The 25,313-nt window shown below is 41.7% G+C and overlaps 2 protein-coding genes across 9 annotated transcripts in view; both read right to left on the bottom strand.

Moving 5' to 3' along the window:
* Positions 1 to 9,042, bottom strand: part of SAMD4A (sterile alpha motif domain containing 4A) — a 352,931-nt gene extending 343,889 nt beyond the window's left edge. For 6 of the 7 annotated variants that reach the window (XR_012507521.1, XR_012507522.1, XR_012507520.1 and 3 more), the window contains exons 1-2: positions 8,725 to 9,042; positions 6,898 to 7,523 (exon numbers count right to left, since the gene is read on the bottom strand). Coding sequence is in view for 2 of the 7 variants with exons in the window: in XM_074365493.1 (XP_074221594.1) it covers positions 6,898 to 7,093 (196 nt within the window). In the remaining 5 variants the exon portion in view is untranslated. The remainder of the gene's footprint in view (positions 1 to 6,897; positions 7,524 to 8,724) is intronic. The other variant, XM_074365494.1, reaches the window with a different exon arrangement.
* An 11,179-nt stretch (positions 9,043 to 20,221) lies between these two features.
* CGRRF1 (cell growth regulator with ring finger domain 1) overlaps positions 20,222 to 25,313 on the bottom strand; it is a 30,453-nt gene continuing 25,361 nt past the window's right edge. For both annotated transcript variants that reach the window (XM_074365496.1, XM_010962181.3), the window contains exons 5-6: positions 21,469 to 21,576; positions 20,222 to 21,241 (exon numbers count right to left, since the gene is read on the bottom strand). In XM_074365496.1, coding sequence (XP_074221597.1) covers positions 20,921 to 21,241; positions 21,469 to 21,576 — 429 coding nt within the window. In that variant the 3' untranslated portion in view covers positions 20,222 to 20,920. The remainder of the gene's footprint in view (positions 21,242 to 21,468; positions 21,577 to 25,313) is intronic.

The raw sequence follows: 25,313 nt of genomic DNA on the forward strand, positions 1-25,313 counted from the left end.
CTAATTATTATACATACAGATCTTCCTCAGCTTATGATGGGGTTGCCTCCCGATAAACCCATAATAAGTTGAAAATGCATTTAATACACCTAACCTACCAAACATCATAGCTTAGTCTTGCCCACCTTAAACATACTCAGAACACTTCCATTAGCCTACAGTTGGGCAAAATGATCCAACACAAAGCCTATCTTATAATAGTGTTGAATACCTCATGCAGTGTACTGAATCCTGCACTGAAAGTGGAAAACAGAATGCAAAGGTGCAGAATGGTTGTAAGAGTGTCGGTTGTCTACCCTTGTGAGCATGTGGCTGACTGCCCAGCATCACAAGAGGATCGTGGGACAGATATCTATCTAGCCTGGGAGAAGATCAAAATTCAAAATTTGAAGAACGATTTCTACTAAATGCATGTCGCTTTGGGAATTATAAAGTCTAGATATCGTCTAATTCAAACCTCTGTAAGTCAGGGATCATCTGTGTATACGATGCTTCACCTCCACAACTTGAGTGTAAGCTCCTTGAGAGGTCTCATCACGTCTGCCTTACCGCTGGACACAGCTCCCAGCTCGCGGCTGCAGCACTTGGTAAATTAACATGTACTGAGGAACCGGTCCCACAGTTTCTTACCAGATACTCACTCTTCTGCAGATGCCATTTAATGGTATTACCTATTGTGTAAAAGAAACCATTGAGTTGTGTGATTGATTTTTTCCCCCTGGTAAGCCAAGACAAGGAAAACTGTACTGAAATGATGATATACAGAGTGGCAACAAAATCCTAGAACTAAGCTAGAGTCCCAAGGAGCGCAGTGCTCTTGCACAAAAGCAGCAGGTTCCTCCAAACTCCAAGCTGGCTCTTGGGGTGCAGGCTTCAGAGCGAGACCCAAGCCTTGACTAGCTAACCTTGAGAGAAAGCTTGGCTCAGCTTCTGAAAGTTCTGTTTTCCTTGGGAGATTCCTGCCTCAGGCAGCTTCCACAGAAACAAAAAATAGCTCAGAGGAGACGTCTGATTCTGCATCTCCATCTATGTGAACTGGATGAACTCAGTATGGCCTTGGAAGGAATGATTTAGAAAAGAGGGAAATGAAGGATCAAGCTAAAAACTCAAAGCAGTAACTTTATTTTTAAAAGAAAAAAAAGGCTTTTATGAGCACCACACCTTTCCTAGCAAATGAGTTGTATAAAGCACTTCCCTTGTGGATAAAAACCTCCAAATTTCTCCCCAGGTCAAGGAGGAGGGGTATTCCCTCTTCTCTGGTGTTGACAATTCTCATTAGAATTACGCTTCTGCAGGACATACTGGGGAGTTTTTAGCCCTTCCAACCCTCATTTTACCCTCCTTTGTTTATTTAAACATAAACAAGCCAATCTGACTGCTGTTAAGTTTGTCTGCCTTCTCCTTGCTTTTAGTGGGACCTGTTTATAACACAAACTCAGTTGCTGAAGCCTTTGAGCATCCAAGCTAAACAACCAAATCCAACTTATTTGCAACAAAGATCGCAAATGTGTATGACCTGCTCGCTGTCACCCCAGACCAAACCAAAGAAAATTACAAACCCTAAGTGAAAAGTGTTTCAGACATAAAGTCCCTGTATATTTCAATCCACAAAATGATTTTTTCTTTTCACATTCACCAACTGAAGGGAAAAAGTGGTGACAAATAATTTGGAAAAACCAGGTCAGCACCACATTTTTTTAGGACCCAAAATGACGGAGAATAGAACAACACAGCTTAAATACAGGAGGCAAAGCACAGTTGGCTCTTATCTTTCCAGGGTTCCAAGTCATCTTCAGTCTCTTCTTGATAATCCTTGAAATTAAAAGATGCCCTATCATTTAAGAAAACATTATTTATATAAATTCCATACTAATTAGAGGCAAATTTAAACCTGGGGGACAGAATAGGTCCTCAATGGACTGTTAACAAGTAGCTTCCAGACAATAACAAGGTTTTGTTTGCTCCATTCTACCCATGAGAAAATTATGGCTCAGAAATTAATTGACTAGCCCCATCTGACTGATTTCAAAATCCACACTAAGAATCCTCCAGACATATCCCCTCCCATGGGTATAAATAAATGGCCATCTGAATAATACCTTCTTTTCCTCTCTATCTCAAGCCTTCCTTCTCCCCCATATAGCAATGCTGAAAGCAACAAAGCTGCCTTAGCCTGATGACGCCACCATGTGGCCAACATGGAAAACTGTCTGAACCAAACTGCCTCACCTCTCCCATTTTTGCCTCTCAGACAATCATGCACATATGAAAAAGCTTTCTCAAGGGTGTACACACACACAAACACACACACACACACCCCTCTTTCATCATTCATCTCCTCTCCTCTCCCCTCCTCTTGCTCAGCACACTGCTGCCTAAAAATCTTCTTGGCTTCTCTATCATCTCTGCAGAACTAAGTCAAATTCCTTAGCTGGTAAAGTCCTGCAAACACATGGCTTCTGTTTTAACTTCTGTCTCTTAGAGCCCAGCATTCTACACCCTTCCAGCCACTCTAAACTCACTATTTCTTGCACACAACCAGGCCCTTTCATAAGACAACATTTTTATAAATGCTATCCCTTCTGCTTGGAAAACACCTTCATGCCTGCTCTCCACAATCCTTTTTAAATATTGAACCAAATCCTATTCACCATTCAAAACTCAACTCAAACATATCTCTTCAGTGGAGTCTTCCCTGACTCCCCCAGGCAATTAGCTGTAGGTTCACGAAGCTCCCAGAACCTCTCCCCTCCACCTTTTTTATTCCTGTATCTGTGCATCTGCACCTGTGATACTGACTAATCATTTATTCAACATGGGTATCTATGCACCAGGCACTGGAATACAGTAAGTTACTTCTGATTCCCACTGCATAACACAGGGCCAGGAAAGTAGTAGGCAGTTAGTAAATGTTTTTGAATGAAAAAGTGAAAGAAAACTACAAACAAGATCTCATCCAATGTCATCAGGAAAGCTTATCCCTTCAGCTTTTCTTTTACTCAATTTGTGATCTAAAAAATCAACTCAGGGTGTGGCATACTTATACTATGGAAACCAAAAACCATAAAAATCACAGAACCAACATCTTCACCCTCTAATGAGTGCAAATACACCCACAAGTCCTTTTCAATCTTCACAATTAGTTTAGTCTCCAACACTACCGTTTCAGACAACCCTTCCTCTTGTACTTCATTATAAATAGAGTAACAATCTCTTTGCCATTTATTGATTACAAACATATCCAATTTTCCCAAAACTATGCTCTGTTTTGTGAGTTAATAAGTTTGTGGATTTTTTTGTGAATCTCCATTTATTACACTATTTCCACTGGAAAATATATTTGAAGTTCAAATGACAGAAGTCCTAAACTAGTGCCATGCAACCTATTTTCCAATGGGTTCTATTTTTAGGTATCAAATGACATTTTAGCCCCAGAAATAGTCATCTCCAAACTGAGACTGGCCAGAAATCTTAATGGTCACTTGGGCTGGTGGCTGGAGGACATGCATCTGAGGTTATGAGGGTTCTGGAAATAAGCCTCTACTTTAGAGAGCCGATCATCATCAATACCCACTGACCAAATCTGGAGTGACACACATCCACACACAACACACACACACACACACACACACACACAAATCCATAAGTACTAACTCAACCATGTTCTCATGGTCTCAGATGATCATGAACCTAAGACAAAGGATGAACCAGTGAACCACTAGAATCTCAATAAACGCTAAATTTAAGAGAACGAAAAGTAAGTATCAAAATACATCCCACGGATATCAAATAAACTATGTTTAATGTGAAGGCTTATCTCTCTGCTTAAAGTCAGCCCTGGAGAAAACAGAGCCAAGTTCATGCTATCACTAATGATTTATTGTTGTTGTTGTTGTTGTTGTTTTTGTTGTTGTTGTTGTTGTTATACTGAGATCAAGCTCCAGATAGGAATTTTGTTCCCATTCACCAAGTTTTAAAACCTCTCGTCATCAGAAGAAATGTGTATGTTTGTTTAATTGATGATTACAAAATAAAGTAAGTGATACATGATGAACCTGGTATAGGAATCCTCAGCCAGTCAATGAATAAGTCATTCTACACAGCCTAGTTTTCTGAATGGCTAAGAGCTTTACATACCAAAACAGTTTTGGAGGTTAATTATCTTGAATGTTAATATTTCCAACATTCATGCAATATTTCCCTCTCTTCTCAAAGAGTGTATTTTAAAATGTATCTTTTTTGACAGTTCACTCTCATTAATGGAAGATAGCAATTACTGATTTTATATTATAAAGTAATTATAAAAAGTAATATATATAAAAAGTTATTATAAAGTAATACTTGAGGGGCCAATTGAGTGTTCCTACCCTAATATTCCCAAACCTTCAGGGCTTTTGATCCCAATTCTTATGTTTAGAGTTATGATTTTTCTGTCTCTTTCCTAGTTGTCAAGCTGTCAAGGGTCACTTTTCACTGCTGGTTACAACCACCCCTCATCCCATTCCAAATGTGGTACCCCATACATGCTATGGACTATTTTTTAAGTTAAAAAAAAGTAAGGATTGTTATCTAACAGAAGAGTAACTGTGTTCTAAAAGGGGGTCTGAGGTGTTCTCCCAGCCTTTACATCATCTATTCTGGTTGCTGAGTGGGCATTTTTTGCCCCATTCCTGGTTCTTGGCTAGATTCCAGATACACTAGGGAACTAAGCTCCAGACTTGGGCATTCTACGACAAATCTTGATGCTCTTTATGATCCCATTATGCAGAAGTAAATCAAACTATCACATGCCCTCACTAATGAATTTCTCTACTGGCCACACAACAAAACAAGTAAAAGTTTCCAAGGAAGCAAAATATCCAGGTTGAAAGATTGAAACAGAGATGGTTAAATGGTCTCTATCTTACATAATGGTTATGGTTTCATATATCCACAGCATTTAGCATCATGAACAGGTAGGCATCTTACTCAAATAAGTATGGTTAAAAATTTTTTTTGAGGCAAAAAACTACCAAGTGATTTAAAAAACTCGCAGAAGTCCATTTTTTTCCCTTGGGTTATTAAATTATAAGATTTTTAAGCTAAGCAATTTCTTTTTAATTCCATATATCTAATTGCTTCACCTACTAAACTGATTGCTGCTATACTGGGGAAAGTCTTCTTTACTCAAAGGGGAAAAAATGTTGCTCTAATAGTTGAGTAACCTAAAGATTAATTATCATTATTTTAAACAGTCCCTACAAGCACTGAGGTCAAGCATTCAACAGAAACTAATGTACTTAATTTTTTTGCATTCTATAAAACATAAAAGTTTATATAACCTTGTTCATCAAACTTGAGATACCAAAACCAAGAAACCATCAAACCTGAGAAACCAAAACCAAGCACGTGATAAGAATGGAAGTAAAGAGAATCGATCATCAGTTATCCTAGTTACATTTCTACACTCTTACGAAGGAGGCTGGCCTTTCAGCTATTTAGAAACATAGAACTGAAGGGGAAGGGGGCTCTGCTGCTGCCACCCTTGAGAGTAGGGGGTGGGCTACTGGGCTCAGGCTGAATCCCAGTGGGGCCTGTGGGATATCCTCAAGACGGCCCACCATACTTGGTAGCACAAGAGCATCTGGGTGCAGTCCTATCTGGTCAGGAAAAGAACTGCGAGGATTTCCAGTGGTCACTTCCAGCCTATGATTCTATATATGGAAACATCCCATCCTGGTGTTTCCAGCATCATGAGCACCACACCAGGGAGGAGCAGTGATGAGCAGGCCAGTCCTCCTCCTGCCGCCAGGCCGGCACACTCACTTTAGTGTCTCCCAGGCCCTGCTGCCCTGTACTGGACCTTGTCATCAAATGGCAGCCCAGACCTCTGCTGAGTCTTGCAGGCGGGCGGCTCTAACATGGAACAGCTGGAAGAGGACCTTGCATTCTTTCCTCTGCGTAAACAGTGGGGGCTCTGTTCACCCTCTGGCTGCAGCATGAACTGAAGAATTTCCCCTATCCAAAATTACAACCAACAGACCTTTTCCCCACCCCCCATCCTCACCCCCCACCCCCACCCCGGGATATAATTTCAGTCTGTCACCACCCGTGCTAGCAAATAGCAAACTGCCGAACCCTTCGAGTGTATTCACTTTCTACACTAGTTGAGGTGTCTGTAGATACTAGCAGGGTAATAGGAAACGATTCTGTTATGTTCAGTAAAGTTCCTGACAAAACCATTAAGGACCCTGATTGCTGCCCGGTCCCTATGAGACCCTTTCTATAAGATCCGTATCAATACGAATAACGTCGTGACAGTTGAGTACAACCACGTAGTATATGAACGAATCGCAAATATCTTGTTAATAGTCTGTAGCGTCACCTACATATTATTCTGAAGACGGAGCTCTAAAACTGGAATATCCGTGGGGGGGAAAAAGGAGTAACAATATTGGATTTTCATGTATTCCTCACACAGCCTAATCAAAGCTCGGCTTGTGAAGGGCAGTCCTTGGCTCCTCATGTGTTGCTGAAATCCGGAGAGCCACGTTGCCCAGAAGAAGAAAAAAGAAAAAAAGCCCAGAAAATCCAGACTCTACGTGACCTGACTTACTTATTTCCCAGGAAACTGCATGAGAGAAAAATCAATCATTCATGCTACCGTAGCTACCACACGGAATGGACTGACGGAGTTGACAGTGGGCACAAACCGAAGCGGCCAGCGGAGGTAAAGGGGAGGCAGGGCCTGGGGCGGGGGCGGGTTGGGGGGAGATGCCAAGGGTCGGGGGGCCGCGCGGTTCGGTCTTAGCGGACTAGCGGTCGGGGGCGGGGCCCAGGCCCGAGGCTGGGAAGCAGGGGCGGGGGTGGGGGGTGGAGAGGACCGGACAGCAGGACGGCGGGCGGCCGCGCACTTACCCGGACTGTTGGCCTCGCCTTCGAGGACGTGCAGCTCGGCGCAGTCGGCCAGCGAGTGCTCCAGGCAGAGCTGGAGGAAGCGGGCCTGGGTCTGGCTCACGCGCTTGAGCAGCGACAGCAGCGCAACAGTCTGTTCGCACTCGTTCCAGCCCTTAAACCAGCCCGCCAGCACCCCGACCTGGTCGCGAAACATCATGGTTAGGGGGCGGCTCTCGGTCTACAAAGCCCCCTCGGCGCCCCAGCCGGCCCCGCCCGCCCCAAAGTTTGGCGGAGCCGCAGACTCGCGGCCGCCTAAGATGCGTTCCCGTTCCAAGGTGGCTCTGGTGTCCGGACGCTGCAGGTACTGCTTCGGCTCCCGCCGCTCTCGTCTGGTTTCAGTTACGTTCCGGTGGTTCTGGCTGATTTCCCCAGAGATGATGACAGACAGTAGCACGGAAATGTTTCTTTTTTAAAAAATAACGATTAAAAAAAATTTCCCCACAAGGCACACAAACTGAATGAAGAATGCTCTCTTTTCCCCCCTTCTCGTAGCTTCGGGATGGTGATTTCCGGCTCCCCAAGGGTCTCTTCCCTGCTGGGTGGCAGCTCGGACCCTTCACACCCGCATTCCCGAGCGTCGATCACCACTGGAAGGAGAGAAAGGGCTGCAGTGAGACCTCGGCCAGCGAGGGAGCGCGCCCAGGAAACGAGTGCATCAGAGGGGATGAAGGGGGGCGCCCTGCGGGGGTTTGGTTCCCCCAAATTCCCGCCGCCCCTCTACACCCGTATGCGGGCGATGAGGTATTCCCGTTCTGGGAATACCAAGAAGCCTCCTTCTCAGGTGCAAGAGGAGACCCCACGGCTTCCTGTTGCTGCCGCTGCGAACGGCTAGTGCTCCCCACACACCCAACCCGGGGTGGCCCCCGGGGGCTGTGCCTGCGAACGCCCGCAACAGCAACAGATCTTCCTCGCGCAGAAAACTTGCAATGCGGCTGCGAAGGGGCGCGGGGGTGGGGGTGGGGGCTAATGCAAAGCAGAGGCGGAGGCAGCAGCAGCCCGAGTTCCTTCCTCCTCCTCCTCCTCCTCCCCCTCCTCCGCCACCTCCTCCTCCTCTCGGAGAAGCAGCCGAACGGCTGCAGCTCCATCTACAGCAACAGCCAGCATCTCCACCGCCAGGCGCCCCTCTGGATTTAGGCCGTGAGCAGCCGCGGCAGCAGCTCGAGACAAAAATAAACTCTCCCCACCCAAAGCTCCGCGCCCAACCGGCGGAGGCGCAGCCGGAGCCGCGGCTCCCCCGCGCCGCACCGCTCCAGTCCACCCGGGAGGTCTCCGAGGACCTGTTTAGCCCTGAGCGATCAGATGTGTGCGTGCGTGTGCGTCTGTGTGTATGTGAGTGTGTACGCGTGTGTGCTGTAGGCATCCTGCCCCCCCTGCCGCCGCCTACGGGCGGGTCTGTCCGGCCCAGCGCTTAGCCCGCGCGTCCCAGGCCGAAGGCGGCACGGCCACGGGCGCAGCCGAGCGCAGAAACAGCCAGATCCCGCAGCATTGCTTTCCCCGGCCGGCAGGGCGGCTCCGCGGGGACTGCGGCTCCGCGCCGCCGGCACACGCCCCCGAACGACCGCAAAGAAGAAAGTTCGGTTTCGGGGGCCCCCCGACTCCCAACCCTGTCTGAGTGGCCGCTAGCGGCGGAGGAGAGAGACAGCGGCTCAGCCCTCGAGGGGTGGCTTGCTCCTAGTATTCCGTTTCCCGGCTCCCAGAACTTATCCAGCGGAGGGGGGAAGTCCCCAGGGAAGGGGACCCAGTGACCCGCGGGTCCCCTGCCGAGGGCGAAAGGGAGAGGGCGCTCACCTCGGCGCGGCTCATCCCGGCAGCTCCGGGCCCCAAGCGCGGGTCCGGGACAGCGGCGGCTCTCAACGAGGTTGGGGGCGCCCTGAGCGCGGGCCGCGGGCCATGCCGTCGGGGCGGGCGGCGCTGAGAGTGTGCGGCGCTGCGGGTCCCGGCAGCCGCCGCTCCTGCTGCCTCCACTGTCGGCTCGCGGAGGACTGAGCCGCCCGAGCCGGAGCTCCCCACATGCTACTGATTAACATACACCATTACATCATGGGCTTGGCAGGGAGCGCCCAAGCGGGGGGAGAGGAACCCGGGCGGCGGCGGCGGCACGCGGGGGGAGTCGGGGGAGGATCCCCGGGCCCAGCCGGCGGCGGGGCGAGGGGGGGCGAATTCCTAAGTGGGGACCAGAAAAGGGGAGGGAAGCCGAGAGGGAGGAGCCGGATGGCGCAGAGGGGTCGGGTTGGAGGAACGGCGGGGCAGAGAAAGAAGTTTGGGGAAGGGGAGGGGTCCAAGTGAATTCCTCCCTTCTACCGCTAGCGCGTTCTGGAGGGGCCGGGACGCTAGAGCCGCTGGAGCGCCGGCCGAAGGGGACCCGGAGGGCGCTTGAGCGGGGGCGGTGCTGCCACCGGCTGCTCGTCCTTGGGAATGTGGTTCGCCGAGTCAAGTGACTCCTCTGCCCTAGTGGGGCCGGGGGTGGCAGAGCGGCTTGGCCCGCTGGCGGCGAAGACCTGGGGTCACGGGCGCTGGGGGCGTGAACGGGTTCCCGCGGTCGCGAACTCGAGGGGCGGAGGAGGCCGAGGGGCGGTACGCTGCGCGGGGTGTGCCTGGGCGTCGCGCTCCGTGAGGCTAGTGTCGAAAGAGCGCGAGAAACGCTCGGGCCACTCACCCCTCGCCCGGGTCGGGCCTTGGATGCCCTTTGCTCCTGTGGGCGGCCTCACAACCGGCCCCGCACCCCTCTCCGGCCTCGCTCTCCCCTGAGGAAGCTGCCTGATTTCCGAGGCCAGCCGGGGAGCTACGCCTGGCGCGCGGGCTGCGGCTGCGACTGCGGGCACGGAGCGGAGACGAGTGCCGCCCTGGGCGCAGAGAAGCGGCCGAAGCCACCTGTGAGCGCGTCTGAGTCGCCGGGCTGGGCAGCTTTTACCTGGCCCTGCAGAGTGCGCGAGGCCGAGGCCAGGCAGGGGCTTCACAGGTCCTGGCCGCGCGGAAGAGGATAGGAGGGGGGCGGGAGGTGGGGGTGCACTGAGGCCAAGCATCACAGGGAAGGCTGGGAAACTGCCCTTCTCTGGTCTCGAAAGTAGAGGCTTGGTTAAGAATACCCTGAAACCTATAAACTCGCTGTGCCTTCTAGTATTGAGTGAAATTCACAGATAGACTTGATGACTAAACCCGGGCTATCTCCGTGTTTTCAGTGAGAACACTGAGCCTCGGAACTTTCTCTAGCAACCTAAGGCTTTGTTTATGAAAGAGTACTGAGAAATAAGTGAAACTCTTGCTTCAGACACAGCCTTCTCTACTCTTGCTAATACAGTATTTTTGAAGATGAAGTATCTGAGATATTTCACTGATTAACACTTCCTTTTTAACCCTAGCAAATGTCCCTGGAATTTCTATCATTTCTTCCTTCCTTCCTGAAACTTAGTTTCTGCACCGTTTAGTTTCTGTCTGACATATGACAGCACCTAACCATCTGTTGGGGTATTGAAAGGTCTCGTGGAGCTGCAAAAATTTAGCCGTTACTATTAAAATAGGGTATATGAATAATTTTCTTAAGCTCATTATTAACCAGCCAGGAAAGGTATATGCATAATTTAGTGACTATTTTGCCCTAAAAACAAGAATTCTAGAGTCAATGTTTTAATTTTATTTTGTTTTATTTTTACAGACGCAGAAAAGCTTAACATATTTTCCCCAAGATGTTACTATCAATTAGCTAGTCCTTAGTAATAATTTCTATCAGGAAATGGGGAGGAAGTTTAATACATGGTATATCTCCGTATATACCTTGCTATCAACTACAGCCAAAACAGAAGATCCCCACCTGGGGCTTTTGGAAGCCTCCAAGAGTGATTTTTTTAAGCGAAAAAAACCCCCCATCAGTTTAGTTAACTTATCTATTTGTAGTTTACTAAACGAATAGTAAACTAAAAAACAAAAACAAATTGAGTCAAATCTTCAGGAATTCTACTTAAACTGAAGAATGAAAATACTGCCACCTACTGGGAAAGTATATTGCTTACAGCAGCCTTTGACCTAGGAAAAGATCTAGTTAGCTTATTTTTTAGCTATTTTTAAAGAAATACAAAGAGAAGCATGACATGAATTGCAAGCCTGCCTCGTTTTTGTGGGTTCACAATAATTGTGATTTCTCTTGCCTCTGGGCCTTTTCCCTGACAGTAAAGGAAGTGGAGATAAAACCCAGTGATGTTCTTTATTCCTCACAGAGTGAATTCAGGACTGAAGGAAGGAAGGTAATACTATCAGCTAAATATATGTTTTTGCCTTAAATGTGGACTTTTCCTGTGTGAACCTACCAGTTTTCCAGGAGAAATGAGAAGTGGCTAACAAATACTAAATATCCACATCACTTGAAAAAGGAGTTTTAGTGCAAATTCTAACTTCCAAAGAAAGGATGATTAGACAGTAATCTGGGAGGAATGGGATTCAGGTGAGTGAGAACCATGAAGGCAGGGAAACCATTTCTTGGTTGATGGAGACAAGCCCAGGTGGTTCTCTGTACCCTGGACTCAGGAAAGGTGCAGAACCGCTCATGAGCATGCAGGCAAGAGTGGGCTATTCCAGCCAAGATATAGAGAAGGAATGACTATGAAAAGTGCCCAGGAGGGAGGAAATTTGAAGGCTGATTGAAAGTGAGCCAAGCTGGCATCTGCATCAGATAGAACTCTAGCTCTGTAATATTTGTCACTAGGATATAGTATGCTTTCTGAAGAGTAGGCACAGCTACAGTGGAGTAGTTTCTGCTTAAGATTATTGGTTTAAAATAATTGTGATGCTTCCGTTCTTAAGCTTGTTAGGAGGTCTGAAAATAACTGGCACAGTACTTGGCCTATAGTAGGTACTTGATTTATATTAGTTTTCCTTCTTTGTATGCACAAATTAGAGTATGTTAATTCAGCTAATTTACATTTTGGGTCTGCCTCCCAGAAAAACATGCTTTATTCATCCTTCAAAGACATGTCCTCTCAAAAGCCATGTAATAAGGCCTACGACGGGATTGCCAGGGCTTGAATCGGGATTCGAGGGGATGAAGAGAGATGTGGAGGAAGAAACTGCAGAACGGGTGACAGATGGAATGTGGGAAGGCTAAATCAGGAGTCAGGTCTGCTAAGATAGCAACAGTGAAAGGCAAGCTGGGTGAGGCCCGAGAGCCGAGGCTTAGGGAGACTAAACTTGAGTTCAGATCTCATTAGAAGAAGTTCAGAAATATCTCAGTGTTGGCAGGGGCACACGTCCGGATAGAAAGCCGGTGTTCTCTTTGCCTGGGGCGGAGTAGTAATGGCCACACCAATTTCCTGTATCCCTAGCACGTTTCTATACCAGTGGGATCCTGGCTGCTGGCTGGCCCAGGGTAAACCTGGCCAGCCAGAGTTGGGGTGGGGGGGGGACCTCAGGTAAAATAGTGGGACTCATGAGGAATCTGCTTTCACTTTTCACTGTAGTTCTTACCACTCTCAGGATCGTTCTCAAATTTTTTTTTCAGTGCTTCAATTTAGAGAATTCTTTCACGGGGAAAAAAAAAAAGACTTAAACCTAGTTTTAGGTAAATAGAATGCCTCTACCCAAAGGCTATGACAGGTGTGATTATTTATTCTTCAGGAGTCAAACACGAATAAGAATTGGATGGACATGTTGCATCCATGAAAAAGGGTTTTTTTTTTTTATTGTGACAAAAGATACATAACGTAAAGGTTACCCTTTTAACCATTCTTAAATATAAAATACAATTGCATTAAGTACATGCACATTGTTTGTATAACCATCACAGATTATCTGTTTCCAGACCTTTCTCACTATCCCAAACTGAAATTCTGTACGTGTGAATAAATCCCCATTCTTCTCTTGCCTCAGTCTCTGTTAACCACTATTCTACTTTCTGTTTCTATGAATTTGCCTATTCGAGGTACATCATATAAGTGGGCTTATACAATATTGTCCTTTTGTGTCTGGCTTCTTTCACTTAGCATATTTTCAAGGTTTCTCCATTTTGTGGCATGTGTCAAAATTTTATTCCTTTTAAAAACGATTAGTATTGCATGAAGAAAGCTTTTGAGACAGCTTTCTCTAGAATGGAGCTAGATAAGAAGGATGAACTCTGGTTTATAGAACATTTAGTCAGGTACACTGTCTTTTTGACTCAATCTAAAGAGTATAATCCAAACCAATTAATAGGTACTTAAATAAAATGTAAATACAAGCAATTGAACCACAATTTCAAGTGGGTTCACACTTCTTAAAAATAAACAAGTATGTGAAGTATTAATTATAGGGGTTTTTTTACAGTAAAACATCTTATAAGGTGTCATAGATACATTTTCAAATAAATAGAAGGTTAAATGCAAGCATTGCAAAACTACTCCTGTTTACAGGATTTATATAGGTCAGGATTACAAAAGTGGGAGCTTAAACCTTTTAGAGGGATAACTTGCCCCAGATTGGCATGAAAGTAAAAATTACACATTCTTGAAGTTACCAGTCCTTATTCTGATCTCTGTTGTTGATTCAAGAACTGCCAGTATCTTTTCTAACTGAAAGTGTAATTGAAATGTGGCCACAGTTTTAAATAGCTGAAACTTTTAACTGTACAAATCTAAAGTCATATTTCTATCATCTAAACAAAGATCAGACTCGCCTTCTCTATTATTCTCTAAAGCAACCTCTATATGATGAGAACATCCTGAGACTGCTGGCACCAACAACTTTCTTCTAACCAGGTACTACTGTTGCGCAGGATACATTAAATATTGATTAATCCCACATTTTCCACATCCTTGGAACGTTCCCAGTCAGAAAATGAATGAGAAACTGCCTGGCTACACATTTAAGTTTCATTGCAAGATTTCTCAGAGCCTTCATTATGCTCATGCTCATTGTGCTTCTTCTGGAAAGTACAGTATGTGGCAGGTCCTACACTTAACTGAGCCCAGACACATTCTTCACAGGTCTTGTCATTTGGTGTTGCCTGAGATATGTTTGGGGAAATGCTGAGTCTGATCATGGGTTCAAGAAAAGCAATAAAAATGATGAAAGAATTGTAAAATTGTACCTACAGTTCAATGTTGAAAAAACACAGCTCAGTGTTTTTCGGACAATGTAGAAAGGTGACTTGTGATTAAGAGCACAAGCTTCAGGCAAAACACAGCAAAGCAGAACTGGATTCCAATCCAAACTCTACCACCTAATAGGTGTGTAATATGGGTTATTTAACCTCAGTTGGTCTCAGTTTTCTGCCTACCTTAGTAAACTGAGCCAGGTATATAGAAAGTAATATCTAATTTTATTAATTAGAGTAGCCAGGAGAAAGAAAACACCAATTATTTTGTCAGAGATCATGAGTATAAAGCATTGTTAACTGAAAAGTTGAAAAAACGTGACGGTATCTCACAGGTAGTAACTGCAGGAAGTAACTACCATCCGCAGGGCTGGGGAAACCAAGTAAAGAGATTGGAATTATAAAAATTTAGAAGTTTGGAGGAGGGGCCCCTCAGAGCTGAAACACTCATACCTCTGAGAAGGGGCGCTGCTAAACAGGGGCTGGAATCCTAAGTTGGGGGGTGAGAAAGCAGGTTCGACAAATGTTGGGAGAACTGTGATCTGGATTCAACTGCTGCTCCTGGAACCAACCACTATTGCCAAGGTAAAGAAGTGAGGCTGGGGGGATGCTCACAGGAACAGGAAGCCCACAGGAACAAGCAGGAAGGAGCAAATCCCTTCTTCCTCTTATCTTCCAGCCTCCCTCTATTGCTCCAATTTGCAAAGCCTCACAGGGAGCCTGCTGCAAAGCATAAAGTGTGGTTTGCAGAGTCCTAGCCCGGTATCACAAATGGTGGGTTTGCAGCCAAGAGGTGATAGCTTAATTGTTGGCACAAATACAATGTGCTTGGAGAATCAAAAGAATACCACAGCTATTCCTCCTCCCTAACCTGACTAGTTGACTCAGTCAAGTGCCTGGTGTGGATTTGCAGCATTTCTCTAGGACATAGGTATGATAAAGACAGGTGAGAGTAAATAAAAACAAAAAACCCCCAAAACAAGGTAGGCTTAACATCACAACTCAAATTTCAAATGTCCAAAACTGAACCCCTGGTTCTGCCCCTTTGGTTCTCCCCAAGTACATTCCCCCTCAGTCTTTTAAAAGTGAAACTCTTTTAAAAGGACAAGGTTACCTCCCTGCTTTGATGCTCCAATGTCTTCTCACTGCCTAAAAGACTCCCCTGACTCCTGCCCATGGCAACAAGGCCTGCCCTCTCTCCCACCTCATCCACTTTGCTCCTCCTCATTTATTCACCTCCAATCACTCAAGCCTTTTCTCTCTTCCTCTGACACCTGAGCTCTTTCTCGGTTTTTGCTTTTTGTCCCTTGTATCCAACATGCTGTGCCCATCCTCTTGACAAGGCTTGTTTCCTCTTAACTCCACTTTGTATGTTGCTCCTTTCAAAGCACTTCCAATACCAACATTTCTAAAATGCATATCTGATTATATTGCTCTGTTTAAAATTACTGCAGCAATTCTTTAATACCTTTAAGATTTGATCGTATGACTTTTATCCTTTGTCAAACTGATAGATTTGCATGTGTTGAACCATCCTTGCATCCCTGGAATAAATTCCATTTGATCATGGTGTATGATTCTTTTAATGTATTGTTGAATTTGGTTTCCTAATATTCTGCTGAGGATTTCCACATGCAAAAGAATGAGGTTGAACTCCCTTCCTAACACCATATACAAAATTCAACTCAAAATTGATTACAGACCTAAATGATAAAACCCTTAGAAGAAAACATAGGAGTAAATCTTTGTGACCTTGAGCTAGGCAAAGCATTCTTAGATGTGACAACAAAAGTACAGTAACAAAAGAAAAAATAGGTAAGTTGGATTGAAAAATATTAAAAATGTTTATGCTTCAAAGGGCACCATAAAGCCCATAGAATGGGAGCAAATATTTGTAAATCATATACCTGATAAAGGACTTGTTCCTAGAATATAAACTCTTATAAGTCAGTAACAAAAAGTCAACTTAGTTTTAAAATGGGTAAAAGATCTGAATGGAGATTACTCAAAAGACTAAAAATAGACTTACCATATGATCCAGGAATCCCACTCCTGGGCATATATCCAGAGGGAACCTTAATTTAAAAAGATACATGCACCCCAATGTTTATAGCAGCACTATTTACAATAGCCAAGACATGGAAACAACCTAAATGTCCATCGACAGATGACTGGATAAAGTTGTGGTATATTTATACAATGGAATACTACTCAGCCATAAAAAAGAATAAAATAATGCCATTTGCAGCAACATGGATGGACCTGGAAAATGTCATTCTAAGTGAAGTAAGCCAGAAAGAGAAAGAAAAATACAATATGATATCACTTATATGTGGAATCTAAAAAAAAAAAAAAAGACAAACGATCTTATTTACAAAACAGAAATAGACTCACAGACATAGAAAACAAACTTATGGTTACCAAGGGGGGAAGGAGGTGGGAAAGGATAAATCGGGAGTTCGAGATTTGCAGATACTAACTAATACATATAAAATAGATAAACAACAAGTTTATACTGTAGAGTACAGTGTAACTATATTCAATATCTTATAATAACTTATGGTGAAGAAGAATATGAAAACAAATACATGCATGTTGTTATATGACTGAAGTATTGTGCTGTACTCCAGAAATTGACACACTGTAAGCTGACTATATGTCAATAAAAATATATTTTAAAAATAAATAAAATAAAATGGGTGAAAGATCTGAATAGATATACAAATGGATAATAAGCACATAAAAAGATGCTCAACATAATTAGCCATTAGGGAAGTGCAAATTAAAACCATAACCACACTGTAGAATGGTAGTTGCCAGGGGTTGGGGTTGGGGGAAATAGCTGTTGTTTAATAGCTATAGAGTTTCAGTTTTGCAAGGTGAAAAAGTTCTAGAGAGCTACTGGGCAACAATGTGATTGATATACTTAACATGACTAAACTGTACATTTTTAAATGGTTAGGATGGTACATTTTATAGACTTTGAAATGGAAACCTCACTTCCAGTCTTCACATTCCCTACTCACCCATCCCAGCTTTGATTTTCTCCATAGCACTTAACCTCCATCTGATATACTATATCATTTACTAATTTGTCTCTCTCTCTCTACTAGAATATAAGCTCCATCAAGGCAAGGGTTTTTGCCTGTTTTTTTCACTGCTATATTCTCATGCCCACCAATGTAATGTCTTGGGCACTCAGTAATTATTTAATTACTGAATCAATAATGAAATGAGTTCAGGAAGCAAACAGAGATGAGGTCAAGAACACAAGTAGTGTTGGCCTCAAAAGTAGATATAATCTACCTCCTCTTTTGGGGAAGAGAGAAAATTATGTCTACTGACTTTGAACATCTGAACAAAGTAGTAACAGTAATACCTGTCACACACAGAGCTTGCTATCTGCTATGCCCGGGTGTAAGCACTGCACACATATTAACTGGTATAAATCTTTCAACAGCCTAGAGATAGGTTCTATTATCACTATTTTTATAGATGAAGAAACTGATTAGAGTGAGGTTAAGTAACCTGTCCAAAGGAAAAGTGGCAGAGCTGGGGTAAAAACCAAGATACATGACTTTGGCATCTATCATCTTAACATACCTTTTGAAGGTTCTTTGCTGAAAGTGATAACAGCAATGATGGGGAACAGAACTTGAGAAGAGTGAAAGAGAAATAGCTATTGGGAGTTCGGCAGAGGGTCCATTAGGAAATCAGTAAAAAGATTGTTGAGCAGCAGTGAAAACCTGGAAACAACTAAACAACAAGGCTTCGTGGTAGACTCCATTAATTGGTTCGGCAGTAAAGAAATACAGTTGAGTAAAGCCAAACTTTTGGGTTGCTAGGGCAGGTAGAGTGGAGAGGTCAAGAAAGCAAGCTAAGATGATAACACATTTGAAATAGTTGAGGGGGAATCCAGGAGCAAGTTAATGAATGATCAGAATAGACTCAGGGACTGAGGACTTAAGAGGTCACGGTGTCAAGAAAGAAAAGATTCAGGAGAATTATAACATAGAGAAATATGGAAAGAGAGGGGAATTCAGTGTTCAAAATCTAGGTAATGGAGTTAGGGAATTATCCAGTGGAATGGGGCCTATCTGAAGCAGGACTGAGTAGAGGAGGCTGAAATCACTTCCACCTACCATTCCTAAACCCCAGATTATCTGTATTGATGCTTCAAATTTCCAAACCAAGACAAAACTCTTCATTCCACAATTAACGGAAAGGCTTTAACAATAGACACAGTGGGAGATAATTCAATGACTTGCATTGGATCTTTGAGTAACCGTTTTTAAGTTCCTCCCCTAGAGCTAGTTTAAACATTAAGAACCCTCATAGGTACCAAGTTGGGAAGAAAGGGTCACTGAAAGAGGTGGCTAGTCACCTATCAAATCTGCTTAATGTAGCCCTGGTTCAGATTTTTGCAATGTACCAACTACTCTATATAAATCAGATGTTTTATTTATCTAATGATCCATTCAAATAAAATGCTTTTATAGATGTTCTCACAAGATGTCCATTCACTGCTATTGGCAAATTCTGACATAGGCCTCTAAGAGTCAGGGTACTTATTTTTACTTGATTACTTACCAAATTCCTCCTATTTATTACTAGCAGGGGCAGGAAAAACAATTACTTTAGTTGCAGGAAGGGGAGCTAAGGGCAAATCATCTTTAAGAGTTATGAAAAATGATGGGTGAATGGATAAAACAAAATGTGGTATATACATACAATGGAATATTATTCAGCTTTAAAAAGGAAGTAAATTCTGATACCTGCTGCAACATAGAAGAAACTTAAAAATACTATACTCAGTGAAATAAGCCAGACACAGAAGGATAAATATTGCATATGAAGTACCTAGAATAGTCAAATTCATAGAGACAGAAAATATAATGGTAGTTGCCCAGGGGTTGAAGGGAGGGGTGATGGGGAGTTACTATTTGATGGATATAGTTTCAGTTTGGGATAATGGAAAAATTCTGAAGATGGAGACTGGTAGTGGTTACACAACAATGTAAAAGTACTTTATGCCACTGAATACCTAAGAATGGTTAAAATGGGGGGAGGGTATAGCTCAAGTGGTAGAGTGCATACTTAGCACACATGAAGTCCTGGGTTCAATCCCCAGTACCTCCTCTAAAAAATAAATACGTAAACCTAATTACCTCCCCACCCTAGAAAAAATTTTTAATGGTTAAAATGGTAAATTTTATGTTATGTATATTTTTACTACAATAAAAAAGTTATGAAAAATGGAATAAGATTGCAGGTGGAATCTATGACAAAAGAAAAAGCAAGCATGTGTCTAGGATAGTTTAGGTATAAACAGACCTGTAAGGGGAAGCAGGATGGATCAGACAAGGGAAATGATCCCCGAGTATTCCCCCAATTTACCCACAAAGTGAATTTCCCAGACGAACTGCTCCACGGCTAGCCAACGGCTGCAGGGACTGTAGCTTTTGACCACCCTGCTTCCAGGGCCAGGGTTAGAACAGGGCCTTAGGAGTTTCTGACATGGGGATGTGCTTCTATGAAGCCGTCAATGCTTCTTTTAGGCATGAGTACTTTGAGGTCAGGAGCCTTTTCTGATTCTTTGTAGCCCAGACTCCCAAAAGGTACCTGGCCCCTAGAAGGTATTTATTACATCGCTGTTGAACATAGAAGAAATTTGATTCAGTTTGTAAAATGGAGAATAGGAAATGTCTTTTTGAGAGTGCTATATTTGATGGGAATGAAATGATATTATGTAACAACACTAATACAAAGATAAGGCATTGTTCTTAACACAAACAGGACAAAAAAGGCTTGGAAATCTCCCTGCATGTCACAGTTTATTTGCTGTGATATAATTTCTTGGTGAGTCGAAGGTAATTTCCACTGAAGAAACAGGAAGTTCTGATTTACCTTTTTCTTCTTAGTCATCTTGGGAAAAACAGGGAATGGGGCTTTTTTTGACTATCAGGTTCCTCAACTCTTAAAGAGGATGTAACAAGGGATGAACAAAGTGATTTACTATTTGGAAGGATATGGGGTTTATTTGGAATAAAAAACACACTAGAAAAAAAACAGTTCTTTGTTTTCTATGGTGATTTTTCTGGCTCTAAAACCCCTCCAGTTTTGTATGAATTCATTGTACAGGAGGAAATCTAAGGTAAGGCATTGCAAGTGTCACAGATCTTCCCTGGTAGGTCACATTCTGCTAATCTAATCATATTTGACAATAAATTTAATTATCCAAGAAATTTTATTATCCATTTTTTATATATCTGCTTCCTGTAAATGAGTATCATTTTAATCTATGACACACTGAGAACAGTTAAGAATTATATCTTGCATTTATGATTTAAGAAGCTATATTTAAAAATTAACATAAATAATTGTGTTTATGTGACAATGATTATCAGGAAAATTAGAAGCCAAACAGATGGATATTTATAGAAACTGATATTTCAGGAAAGGATTTAATATTATAACCCCTTTCTAATTCTTTTGTAAACCAGGGAACATACAATTACTGTAAGAAGAATTCAGTTTTTACCCAATTGCACTTCAGATTATGTCAAAGGAAAAAAATTCAGAAATCTTAAGACTTTTACTTCCTCAAATTTTAGGTGGATTGCTTTTCAGAATTCTTCTAATTGACATTACATGAAATCCTCTAGCTGATAAAAGGCCAAATATTCACATTCTTCTCAAGAGATGAATGAATTTTTATACATTAACACAGAACAGGATTCCAGTATTTGCCATACTGAATAGCAAGGAATAAATTAATTTTCACCATCCATGTACCATACAAATACGAAGTTAGAAGAGAATTTTCACTGATGGTTAACACTGTAGATTCCATGTTATGATTAATTCCAAGAATATAAATTTTTGCATCTTCAGTGGAAAGTATACTTTTCAGTCGTGACAATACCCTCAGAGACTTTTCAATTTGTCTTTATCTTGCTCTTTTTGACTACAAAGTGCAAAAGATTCCTGAACAAATTGCCTGCACATTGGGCACTGCTGAAAATACTTAATACAGCCATCACACAGGCACGTGTGTCTACACGGCAAGAGCACCCAGTTCACGGTCCCGTTCTGGCAAACAACACAGTCCTTGCTGTTTTCCTCCGGCGGCTCCACTTCAGTTTCAGATAATCCAGCCTTTTCCAGCAAACTCCGGTCTGTGTTTTTTTGCTCTGGAGAGGAACTGCTGGAGGGAGTGGAATTATTATTTGCAGACATGAAAAGTTGCTGAAAATCAAAGAAACAAATGTAAAGATAATTACAATGACAATTACTCTTCAAATCCAAGGATCATAAGAGCTGCTAAAAATGTATGAGCCAGAAAATCCAACAGCAAATAATAGCTAACTTCTATGATAACTAACTGAGAAGTATTACTATCTCTTTATAAATAGTCATACTTTAAAATTCTGCAAACAAAAAAGACAGAGATAAGACTACAGGATACAACTTACCTTAAGATCATGAAATTGACCTTGAGCCAGGAGTAAATATTGATATAATATTCTGCAGGAGAGTTTATAAGTCTTATCAGGAATATGAATTACTGACACCATGGAAATCTAAAATAAAAATTGAACACCAGTCAGAATGTAACCTCCTTATATTATTTCACATATATGTGAAAAACACTTTTCAAATAAAAATAAGAGGTTGATAAATTAGAAAACTTATAAAAATTTCCTTAAATTACAGTCACTAAAGAGGAATCAGTTACATATTTTTGCCAGAGTTATTTTATTTATACTCAAATTTACAAATTTAATGTGATCTAAACAAAAATAACAATGAATTTTTTACACAGCTTCATGAGTTAACTATAAAATTTCCATATGAAAAAACTACACATAAGAATAGCTAGGGAAAAACTGGAAAGAAAGCTATGAGGGGGACTAAGCCCAGTCAGGTATTAAAACATACTACAACGCCTCCCAGGTTAAACCAGTGTGGTACTGGCACATGAATAGACAGATGGATGGAACGGAATAAGCAGTCCAGAAACAGACCCAACTACATATACAAATATGACAAAGGTGGCATCTCAAATCACTAGACAAAGAGAGTCTTCTTAATAATAAAAAGTACTGGGGCAACTGGGATAGCTGTTTGGAAAAACAGAAAATCAGATGCATTCCTCATACCATACGTAAGAATAAACTCCAAGAGCATAAGAGAGCTAACTGTGAAAAATATAACTATACAAATACTAGAAAACATGTGAATTTCTCTTTGGTTTACTGTAGAAAAAGACATTCTAACTATGACTCAAACCCAGAGGCAGATACATTTGACAAATCTAACTTTAGGTTTTTGAACATAAAAATTGTAAATTTGCATGATAAAAACACTATAAGCAAAGTCAAAAGATACATGACAAACTGGACTATATTCACAATGTATATCAGAGACCAGGTATTAATATCCCTAATTTATGAAGAACTTTTAAAAATTGAAGAAAAAGTAAACAGAAATCCTATAGAAAAGTGGGCCAAAGATGTGAACAGACAATTCGCAAAAAGATATAAACATGGTCCTTAGCCATATTAAAAGATGTTCAGTTTCACTCACAATATGATAAATGCAAATTAAAACTTCAGTGAGATATTTCTTGCTCATCAGATTAACAAAAATTTAAAAGTGTGCCAATACACTCTATGGAGAAGTAGTCACTTTCATATCTTACTGGTGGAAATATGCAAAAAAATAAAATAAAATAAAAGATACAACTCCAAAGTACAACTCCAATGGAGGGGAACTTGGCAGTATGTGATGAAAAGATACGTATTTATTTACCTTTCAACCTCACAGCCTCAACAATACTAAAATACATATGCACAGGTTATTCAGTGCAGGAATATTTACTGCAGAATACTGGAAACCACCTAAATGTCCAAGCACAAGAGACTGGCTGAATAATTAGTACAATATACCCTTACATACAATGGAGTGTTAGGCAGCTGGAAAAAAAGAGTAAGGAATATCTCTAAGAAGTGATCTGGAGTGATTTCCAGGAAATATTACGAAGTGAAAAAAGCAGGAACATGTATAGTATACAAAGTGTGCTACCTTTTGTGTAAGAGAAAAGGGAAATTAGAAGAAATAGATACCTGTATTTTCTTTTCATTACAATAAGAAACATAGGAAGGATGTACCAGAAAGCAGCTACGAGGATTAGGGTGTGTGAAAATGGGGGAAGGGATGAGAGCAACATCTGAGTCCACCTCTTTATAGTTTTTTGACTTTTGGGAGAACTAATCTGAGTAATCTATGGACAAAGTTTTTGACTATAAATCCTCAGTTTTGCACAGAAAGTAGGGAGAGGGCACTTTGAGCACCAAGTAATTAAATCCAGTAATGAATTATAAACCACTGAGGGGAAAAAGAATTAATGAGGCCATGAGGGTAACAAATAGATAAACAAAGAAATAAATGGGAGGTCTCTTGCTTGTAATAGGATGCCAAGGGCCAACTGGAGGGCTGGAGTTGGAAAATACTCATTTTTGCAATTCTCATGGTAAAGGTAAAAACTGTTAAGAATCATCAATGGATATTAAATCCAAGAGGAAATTTTGATAAAGAGAAGGATATTTGTTTGGTCTTAAAGTGCCTCCCCACAGACTTATTATTGCAAAGGAAGTAAAAAAGGAAACAGTGGAGAAATTAAATAACACCTTGACTGAGAGAGCAAAATTAACATCACCAATGAGGGAGAAGAACTCGCGAGCTTCTACCAGTGATGCCCTGAAAAGCACACATCATCACTTGTGCAGTACACTGGCTGAACATGCTCAACACAATCTAATTGTGAAAAAACATCAGACAAAATGAGGAATGTTCTACCTTGCAAAAACAGTGTGTGCACGTGACCGTATCTCAAAAATGCTAATGTCATAAAAGACAAAAAAAGACTATGGAAATGTTTCAGATTAAAGGAGGTTAAAGATACGTGACAAGTACATTATCTGACTCTAGACTAGAATCTGTACTGGAGGGGAAAACACGTTGTAAAGAATACTATTAGATCAACTGACAGATTGGAATATAGGTAATAGATTGGATAAGACATTATACCAACATTAGATTTATCAAATGGATAATATACTGTAGTTATATAAGAGAAGATCCCTATTAGTAGGAAATACACACTGAAGTACTTAGGAGTAAAGAATCATTGTGTATACAACTTATTCTCAATTCATTAAAAATATATATACCCATACATACACAAGTATATACATGGGCAAATAATGAAAATGATGCAAAAGTTAACAATTAACAATAGGAGATCTGGGTAAAGGGTGTATGGGTGTTCTTTTACTTTTTTATCTTTGCAAGTTTCTGAAATTATGTCCAAATAAAAATTTAAAAAAAACCCAACCCTACTATGTTCATAAAACTACAATATTCTTTACAGCTTCATAAGGATTTATTAATTTGGCAATGACTTCAGACCCTTTTCATACTAAATCAAAATGACAGGATTCATAGAAGATAGTAATGTTATCATCTGTTACTAACAATCCTGCCATTTGATTTAACATTAAAAGCCTCTGAAGCTACTATTATGCTAGTCATAAATACATATGTAGTCATAGATACACAATTGATATGAAAAAGATGTTTAAAACATATTATTAAATGAAAGGTCACAAAATAGTATGTATAATTTGATCCCATTGTTGTTTTAAAATTACATACACAAAGGTCTAGAAAAATACACACAAATATCCGTAGTGGTTATCTTTGAATGAAAGAAAACAGGTGATTTTACTTTTTCCCTTTTGACTTACCTAGATTTTCTAATCTATTTCCTGCCACAAACATGTAGTATTTAAGTACTACAGAAAAAATTACATACTAATATAATTTAGTAAAAATGAAAAAAATTTAAAGTCACGATCTTGCAATGACAATCCCCGCTTTCTTTTATCTACCTAGATTAACAAACTGGCTCCTAACTACATGATCTGAATGTAATTTATTACTGTTACAATAGGAATGGGAGAGTTTAAATTTTTTTTTAATTTAGAATCTCTGACCCAGATAAAATATTGAAAAACCAAATGCCCAGTTCACTTTTGAAATTAAGAACAGAGAACATTAATACAAAATATGCTTTAGTTCTGATATTCAGCCCGGTCTGAGAGATAAGAGATGGAGAAGCAAGGATTAACAGGGAAAAATGGAGAGAGCTTCCTGACAAGAACAGAAGACACAGAGAAGGACCCAGGCAGGGAGATGGATACGAAGGAAGAGAGAAAAGGGCTGCTAACCCTGGATAGCCAGATGCCCAGGCTGC

This window comes from Camelus bactrianus, chromosome 6, assembly GCF_048773025.1.
Source record: "Camelus bactrianus isolate YW-2024 breed Bactrian camel chromosome 6, ASM4877302v1, whole genome shotgun sequence".
NCBI classification, from domain to species: Eukaryota; Metazoa; Chordata; class Mammalia; order Artiodactyla; family Camelidae; genus Camelus; species Camelus bactrianus.